The sequence below is a fragment of the Fonsecaea nubica genome (genome assembly GCF_001646965.1).
Source record: "Fonsecaea nubica strain CBS 269.64 chromosome Unknown Scaff182, whole genome shotgun sequence".
NCBI lineage: Eukaryota > Fungi > Ascomycota > Eurotiomycetes > Chaetothyriales > Herpotrichiellaceae > Fonsecaea > Fonsecaea nubica.
Window position 1 is genome coordinate 4,153 of NW_019173855.1, and position 9,006 is coordinate 13,158.

Sequence of the window (9,006 nt, forward strand, 5' to 3'; positions counted from 1 at the left end):
TGGCGTGGTAGGCGGCTTCGGAGTAGTGCGTTGTTGAGAGTTCTGAGGGGGATCTTGAGGAGAATCCTTTTTAGATCCTTGAGAGGACTTTCGAGAGACATTCTGTGGAGGATTAGGAGGAGGATTCTGTCCGGAACCTTGACTTTGTCGGATCACCTGTGTGCTGTGGCGCCTTGTAGAGTTTGACGTTGGTCTAGCTAACCCCGTAAAGCTCGAGAGTTGAGACGGAGGTAACTTCCCGGTGCCGGAATGAGTGATCGGTCCATGAACGACTGGAGTAGATGTGTTTCTAGAAGCTTATCCTTGAATTACAAGAGGCGCAACCGGACTAGGTTTCCCTTGAGATGCGACGAGATTGGCGTAGTTCGCTGGAAGTGCTCCGGACTAATATAGATTCTCCGCCTCTGTTAAACCGTATTGATTAAGGGTCTCCTTCCAATCGGGATGGTGGTACTCTGCGCCCCGTACGGCTATGTCTGGTAAGTGGCCGTCCAGAACGATTTGGACATCCGACGCGATCAGATGTGGCGTAGTATTGAAGTGTCTCCCTTTTTGAATACGTGCGAGACGGGCAACCATCTCGTGCGAAGCTTCTTGTAGTAGGTGGAGAGGTGTTACGTTATAATAGCGAGGGTGTTTTCTGGCGAATTGGTACTGCTCTAAAAGTGTAGTCGTGTCTCCCCCGTAGGGAATGATGAGTTCATTAAAGAATTCTGGTGACGTCTAGACAGGCAGTTTCGTGAATCCTCCTTTCGGCGTAGGGACGTCTTTCTCTTTGCATTTGTGATTGAAAACTTTCATGTCGCTCGGCCGACTGTAATCCGAGAGCAACTTGTTGCGTATCTCCGCGCGGCGATCCCGTCTGGTGTTGAACGCTCTTTTTCCGCCGAGGAGTCTAGGACACTTTCGAAAGGCTTCCTTAGCATTTGGTAAGTTCTTGGTGAGGTCGTAGACACGCTGAGCTATGAAGTCACGAATATCCCCTATCTGTCGATATTTCACCTCGAGGGATCCGTAGAAGTCTCCGACTATACTCTTGTTATCCTAGTCTACTGTAGCGATTGCATCTTCAATCGAAACTTCTCGAATGTTGTCTGGGTGTTTGACGGTGAGAACTGGCTGGTTGTCGATCGTTCCCGCGTTCGGGGCTCGATACTGATTGCCTCGTCCAACCGTAGACATCGAGGTAGGATTCGGTAAGATAGTAGGAGGTTTCGGTTGAAGTGCCCGCGGATTTCTGGACATCTTGATGAAGAAGTTGAGGGCGTACCGTAGAGAAAGCCGAGAGGAAAGGTTTTAGGAGGAGAACAAGTCGAAATTGGATTGGCGTTTTAGAATCTCTTTTTAGAGAAGGTGATCGTGAGTAAAAGGGTAGCGAAAGAGACCGGAGAGATCGAGGTAATCGTAATTGTAGCGCATTAACCCGCGAGATCGAGGTAGGAAGGAAGGTAGACTGGAAGGTGCGATACGGATACTTATAGAAGCCTCTCCTGAGCGCATATGCGTTTCGGAATTTCTGCGGTCGAACTTCCGCCCCTACGTCTTAGATTCTTCACTCCTTAGCCGATCACATGTAAGTATGTGATTGACTACGATAGGTCTATTACTTCAATCCTCACTGTCGTCGTTATTCGTGCGTGACGAATCGGCCGCCGTTTGACGGTAGGGTGACTGAATTTGCTTTCTCCTCTGTCACGGCTTTCGTTTGCTCCGTGAGTCATGATTTCATAGAACGCCCACCTGTTTCCTTCGAAAACGCTGCTTTCTGCTCCTACATCGGCCTTGCCATTTGAAAGCAGTCTATAAATGCCTCTAGTTTAGTTGTCACGCCGTTTCGACTAATTAGAGCGCTTTATTTTCCCTGTACATTGTATAGGGAAATTTCGACTAATCAGAAGTCGCGCTAATTCCACTAGCGTAACCTTAATTTTTCATCTCGCCTCACTCTGCGCTTTCTCTCAGTTAACTTATCAGTTAGACGGCGATGCTTCAATCCCTCCCTCCTTCTTTTCTTTAGCTATGTCGTAGGGCTAACGGGGTCGTAGGTCCGGAAGTATCGCAGTCCACCGAAACGAAATGCAGACTTTAAGGCTGCTTTCTTGCCTACACCTCCTTTCTCTCCTACGTCCTTCTCCTAGTTAGTATCGAAGTAAATCGTAAAATCAAAACGAAAAACATAAAACGTTCAAAGAAGAAAAGAAACAATTCTTTAATGAGCGTAGAAGCTGAGAAGTTACCTCCTCTGCTACTTCGCATAGCGGAGTACCGGGGTCTTAACTTCTCAACTCTCGAAAGATTCTCCGAGAACGAATAAACTATCATACTCCCTGCGTATCTGTTCAGTAACAGGCGGGACCTTAACTACTATCTTCGAAGAAGGTCGTATATTCTTGTTTATATGAATTCGGCGGCTACGGCGTTGGCTGGGTTCAATCGGATCCGGGTCGGGGTCTGGGTCTGGGGACGCGAGGTTACCGTCCATAGGATCTTCTACTCCTTCAAGGTAAGGGGGATCGAGAAGTGTTTCCGTCTATTCCTCGTCGTCTATAGAATCTCCGGAGGATGATGCTAATTCGATCGAGAAGTCCGTTGGCCTTAAATAGAACCTTTTTAGGCGGCTCGCGGAGTAGGTTCCGCCCAGTCGAGCGCCATCGAGCTCGGCTAATGTGTACGTCCCCTTCTCTTTGTTCGCTTCTATGATTTTGAACGGCCTAAACCATCGAAAGGCTAATTTCTTCTCTGTAGATATATCCATCGATCTAGCAGTGTTATGGCTGAGAACTAGCATCCCCTCTTCAAATGGTTCGGGATGTAGGCTATAGCGTTTGTCGAAAGATTCCTTTCCGAGTCGTCTCATCCTATTTAGACGGGCCGCTGCCTCTTTAAGATCTTTACCCCGCCTTTTAAGCGCTCGAGCTCTCATCGCGATTAAATCTACGGTATCGACGACTTTACCCTAATTCATGACATTCCACGTTGTGATTTCGAGTTCAATTGGTAGAATTGGCCTATCTAAGAACTCAATTTCATACGGGGTCATTCCGGTTCCTGCTTTAACGGTCGTTCGATCCGCCCACAGAACTGCATAAAGATGGTTCATCTACGTTCCACCCCCGTCTATCCGACACATTTTTGAAAGAGCATTAGTCACCCCCTTGTGTCCTACCTCCACTTAACCATTCGCTTGAGGATAGTAGGTAGAAGTGATCACTCGCTTGATCCTATATCTCTCGGTAAGCTCTTTTACCCAGCCTTTGTTCTTAGGCCCTCCGTTATGGACTAATCTCCTGAATAGTCCATGACGGTAAATGATCTCTTTATATAGAAACTTTGCAACTGTAGCACTGTTGGCGGAAGCGATACCCCTCGATTCCACCTAACCACTTATATTGCTTCTTGCTTCGACGAGGTACCTTTTTCCTTGTGACATTGGCATCGGAGTGCAATCCACACTAATCTGTTCCTAACGTTTATCAACAGATGTAGGGAACATCTCGTTATGCAGCCTCCGACTTTCTCTGAATTGGCACTCTAGGTAGGTCCGGACAAACTCTTGGACGTTACGGTACTGACCGTCCTAGAAGTATCGGTCAGACACTCGCTGGTATGTCGCCTCACGTCTAAAGTGTCCGGAGTCGTCGTACATCGCTTCGAGGATTTTCCTTCTTTCATTTTCGTTGTCGATCACCCGGCGGCTCGGTCTATTCGCCGTCGGCTTTCTGAATAGATGACCTCCTCGAACGAAGAAATTCATCGAATTCTTCTGTAGTTGTTTGAAATCCTTGTTATTCATGCCCCGAGGGCGTTGCTGATCCTGCAGGTATTTCGCCATCTGTTTCGAACCTTCGGAATATTCATCTTCGAAAAGCTAGATCACACGCGGTTTAGGAAGGTCCATGGATCTATCCCTTGCGCGCGCTACCACCGGCCGAACTATTGCGAAATCTCGACGAGAGGTACCCCATTTGATCGGACGAAGCCGACCTCGAACTATGAGTATCCTCGCTTCAATCCAGTCGTCGATCTCTTCTTCTTCTTCAGCCTCTCTCAGATCCTCTTCCGTAGGTGGGCGACGAGATAGAGCATCCGCAACGACGTTCTTCTTGCCTGGTACATGTCGAACCTCGAAATCGAATTTCCGAATCCAAGCTAGCCATTGATTGACGACAGCGCCTAGTAAGTCCGTCGATTGTCGATTGAGCTGCGCGGCGAGAGTTATCGTATCTATTTCCACAACGAAATGCACCGTATACAGCCATCTTTTGAACTTCTTGAGTGCTTTAAGCAATGCTCGGGCCTCCCTCTTAAGGGCATCGTACTTAAGCTCGGCTTTGATCCAAATTCCGCTTTCGTACCTCGTAGGTCTGCGTTCTCCTGTTACAGAATCCACTTGCATGATTACGGCTCCCCATCCTCGTCCGCTAGCGTCTACGGCAAGGATGATCGGTCCTCTATTAGGACTATAAACTAAGCTGACTAAGGTAGGAGGTGATGTCAATGTAATCTTCAATGCTTTCATACTTTCTTCCTATGCTACTCCCTAAATCCAGGGTGTATTCTTTCGAAGTAGTAAGTATAGGGGCTTAGCAATGATCGTAAAATGGAAGATCTAGATACGATAGTATACGTAGATTCTAAGGAAACCACGAAGTTCCGGCTGGTTTGTCGGGATTAGCCAGTTTCGGATCTTATCTGTTTTCGATTCTTAAGGATGTCGGCCGTCGCGATCATAAACGTACCTAACCACCTCAATTCCGTTTATGTAAAGCTGTAGTTTTTGACCTGCAATGGTAGCGCCTGCTCTTTCGAGGTCGATTAATACTTCGTCTAAGTTTTGCAAATGTTCTAGGACGAAGTAGCGCATTCCAGGAACTACCTCCTCTTGTCTATAGTTAGTCTTAGGACCTTTAACTGCGATATCGTCTAAGAAAGGTCGCGTACGCCTTGGAATTTGCTCCTGTAAGATGCGATTCGTAATGCGGACGAACTAAGCTACGGAGTTCGTCGCTCCTTAAGGTAATGTAATATAACGAACTAATCTAATCGGCGTATGAATAGCGGTAAGATCTCGGCTTTCTTTTGCGAGCTCGATCTGATCGTATCTAGAAAGCTAGTCGAGTAGGGAAGTCATCTACATCCCTAAGAATTCTTCTGCAAAGTCGTCCGACGAAGGAGGTAAGTTTGCATCTCTTATTGTCACCGCATTGATGTTTTATACTGCAATTACTAGGCGATACTGGCCCGGCTTCTTCTTCTTGACCAGGAAGAAGGGATTTCGATAGGAACTATGGCCGAACTCGAACAAACGCGACTAGATCTTGTCCTTAACTAACTTGATCACAATTAGTTTAAGCGCTTTAGGTACCGGGAAACTCTTTGCTTGCTAGGGAGTATATAGAACGGTTCTAATCACTTGCGGAGGTGCTATATCGTGATGAACCCGCCTAATATCCTTAATCTCCTAGGCTAACGCGCCTTCTCGGTTGTATAGAATTTCCACCAGGACTTCTTTCTCGAGAGGTGTCAAGTCCGGACCGATAATCAGCTCTTCTAGGTGCTCATCCGTCAGGCGCTCTCTACGAGGAAATTTTATAAGTCTTGGGTGTATCTATTCCGAGTATCGGTATGGGTTCCCCAGCGTCGTATTCCTCTCTCTTTTAATTGCTTCTGCTCTCTAGTAGGGAGATCCTCCAGGTGTTGAGCTATCCTGTTAATCGGTGTCTACAGGTTTCACCTTATCCGCCCTCCTCTTATAGAGAGTATTCACTCTAGCTTCTAAGGGCCGCTCGGCTCGGAGTCTTTCATGTCTTTGCTCGTTCTCTAGGTCTTGCTTTAATGTTTCATCGTCGACTAATCTTGAGGACTTTATAGTTTGTCCATCGTTAAAGACATTGAAAGGTTTCGCCGCGAATTCCAGCTCCGGTAGGTCTTCGTCGCTCACTTTAAAGAGGTCTGTCGCCGATAGTAAGTTGTTATCGTCGTCGATAGCGAAGTCGAGCGCGAGAGCCCTAGGTTTGCTCCGAGCCCTTATCGATGCGAGTACGGGCTTCCTTATCCTTTTGTACCCGCCTAACCTTTTAAAGACGCTATATAAGTAAGCTTAAACATCGTTAATATGTTCTGATCTTCGTCGAGGTCCGGAGCGGTCTTTGTAACGACGTGGACTCGTGCCCCGATAAAACTATCGGTCAGTCTTACGATATAAGTATCGTCGTCTTTTTCCCACACCGATCCTTTGGCTGCCTTCTAGAATGGCCTTCCTAAAATGAAACGGTACGTAGGATCTATTGCATTCGTTACATAAACATTAGTGAGTATATTGACTCCTCTAATGCTCACGATGAAGTCTTTAATCATTCCCACGAATTTCTCTCGATCTCCATTGAATCTAACGGCATTATGGATAAACTTAGCTTTCCTCATGTATCGTGATAAGGCCATTTCCTCCACTAAGGCAAGAGTCATCAAATTGATTTCCGCTCTAGTGTCTAATAGAGAATTTTCTAGTGTTCCCCTCATTCTTACAGGTAAATAAGGACAACTACTGTAGTATAACCGTGAGTGAATAGGATCGTCTCTGGGCGGATTTGCTTGAACCGCCCCGATCGAAGTAGATATTCTACTTTCTTCGCCCTTGATGGCACGAGCGTTACCGCCTCGAGGGGCATGCGCTTGATGAATCGGTTCTTGTTTATTTTCGTTATAATGCTAGTGCCTTCGAGAGAACCACTCATCCCGAACTTCCTTCGTTGCTAGTAAGTCTCCCACCCGAATAGGCACTTCTTGGTTTAAGAGAGAGTTCACAATCTTAGCCGCGCTATTTAAGTCGTGCGAAAGAGCCTTTCTAAGAGGTCCGGGACTAGGAGGTCCGTACTGTACTTCCCTTGTGGCTCGCGATGGGAGTTGCCGACGTTGCTGAGGCGGCTCGGCTAAATCTCCCATTTCGGTATCTTCGGAATTAGGGTTACGTGATCGGTTTTCCTATACATTGTACAGGCGAATCCCTGGCCTCTGATTGGTCGAACTTTCCGGCTCCGGTGAATTATTCTCGGCGCCATCGTACACTACTTCTCCTGTCGGTCGCATCCTGCGCGTTGTATACCGTCGTTGGCTCTCTTCAGGAGGCTGGTAGGCTCTAATGCGAGGATGTTTTACCTGTCTATGCCCTCCTTACTGAGGTGCCGAACGCTTTCCTAGTGCATCGATATGGGCCGCATCCTATGGTTGATCGATCCGAATGCCTCTCATGCCGACGGCGGCGGAAACTCGAGAATCGTCTTCTAAGTCTTCTAGAGCGGCGTAATTTGGCCTTGAACCGGCTCCGCGTATCACATTCATTCTCGCCGACGGAGGTAGCACTTCGGTATCTCTCGTACTATACGGCCATCCAGACGTAACTCCGGTATTCGCGTCGATCTCCCTTGCAATCCATTCCAGTCGTTCGAGTTTTGTCTCCTTTGGAGGTATCATTAGTGCTGGAGAGGGACGCTCCGTTCCGCGAAACTTTCTAAGGGCGATTCTATAGTCCGGATTGAGATGCAACGCTCCTGCGGACTTCCAGTAGACCCACTAGGGATCTTCACGAAGTACATGTCCGGCCTGGTCATATAGGAAGTAACTCGCTCCGCTGGCGCTTAAGTTCGAACTTCGTCGAGTAGAAGGTCTAGAGTAATATTAAGGTTTATCTCCGAACCTTACTGAACGTTCTTGTATTGGAGGAGCTCGGGAAGGCTAGATAGCTTCGGGAGGCACTCCTTTCAGCGCTTCGATCAATCGGTTTATAAACTCCGGGGTAATTGCATCTCTCGTCTATACGGGTAGGGTAAGTGCTCCCATTAGTTTAGTTAATTCGTCTATAGATCGTTTATTACTCGCGGTAGGGGTCGGAGGTCGATCTACTACCGAAAGTGCCTCTTTGTCCATACGAGGGCGGCGATCAACGGATTCTCCTCGGGTCGATTCGACAGTACGTTCGTCGGTTCTCTTTGAAGGTCGAGTCTCGCGTTTATACGCTAGTTCCTGGAACTCTGCGTTATGGACTCCTTACGTGAACTTATCGGTTTCGTTATCTACGTCCTACAATTGCTTCGCCTGTTCCCAACACTTTTGGAAGTTCGAGTTCTCGGGTTTCCGATCCGATAGATCCTACTTCTTTCGAATCTTATCCGCATAGTTCTTAGGCAAGCTCGAGAGTAAGAGACGGTAGTAAGTATGATTTGTCTCAGCCCCGATCTTGATTAGGTGTATAGTAGCTTTGCGGAATTATCTGAGGTATAGATCTAAGTTTTGAGACTTCTTATGTCTATGCCTTGTAAGTGCTTGAAGGTATTGAACGCTCATCATCCGCTGTACTTCGTCCCGATCCTTGTATTCCTCCAGGACCTTTTCCTTGAACTTCGTCTAGTCTATATCGTCATATTCGGCGAGCTCCTTATAGCGATCTTTCTCGATCTTTGACATGAAACGAATGGATCTTCGAACCCGATCTTCGCCAGACGCTACGCCATTGTATTCGTATAGTTCTTCAAATTCTTCAAAAAAGGAAGTTGCGTTCCGACCGTTGAAGTATGGTAGATTGTCCTGTCTATCCGAACTCCACGGTATCTCTCTTATAGACATCACGGTGGCAGTCTGTATCGCGGAAATCGGCGAACTTGGTGTCGGTAAGTCTGGAACGCTCAAAGTCGACATCGGGGATAATCCCGGCTTTCCTTTACTATTTAATGGTCCGGAAGAAGACATCTTTCGTTCTCGTCTCGTCTTTCGTGTTTTTTTTTGTAAAATAAAGAAAACAAAGTAGTGGCTTTCCAATGCAATCTAAACGCTAATAGTAAGCAAATAGAATGTTGTTTTTGGTGTTTTTCTCAGGGGTTTTTCTGTTCTCCTTTCTTTTCTTCCTCGCAATTTCCAGTAGGTCTTCTGGCTCTACTTCCCGATGGTAGTGGCTTTACACTCCTCCTCTTCTGGTAATCTGAGCTTAGTAGCTCAGCCTTGCTATTCCGCAAG

The 9,006-nt window shown here is 47.0% G+C and overlaps 2 protein-coding genes across 2 annotated transcripts; both read right to left on the reverse strand.

The window, feature by feature from the left end:
• Positions 1-723: 723 nt before the first annotated feature.
• Positions 724-1,245, reverse strand: AYO20_11681 (hypothetical protein; the record flags this gene model as incomplete). The annotated part of the gene is made up of 2 exons (XM_022649902.1): positions 724-1,002; positions 1,054-1,245. 2 exons carry the CDS (start codon positions 1,243-1,245, stop codon positions 724-726), a joined length of 471 nt encoding a protein of 156 aa, XP_022494122.1.
• Positions 1,246-3,577: 2,332 nt separating this feature from the next.
• Positions 3,578-4,396, reverse strand: AYO20_11682 (protein SEY1; the record flags this gene model as incomplete). Its single annotated transcript, XM_022649903.1, has 2 exons — positions 3,578-3,868; positions 3,923-4,396. 2 exons carry the CDS (start codon positions 4,394-4,396, stop codon positions 3,578-3,580), a joined length of 765 nt encoding a protein of 254 aa, XP_022494123.1.
• Positions 4,397-9,006: the final 4,610 nt, after the last annotated feature.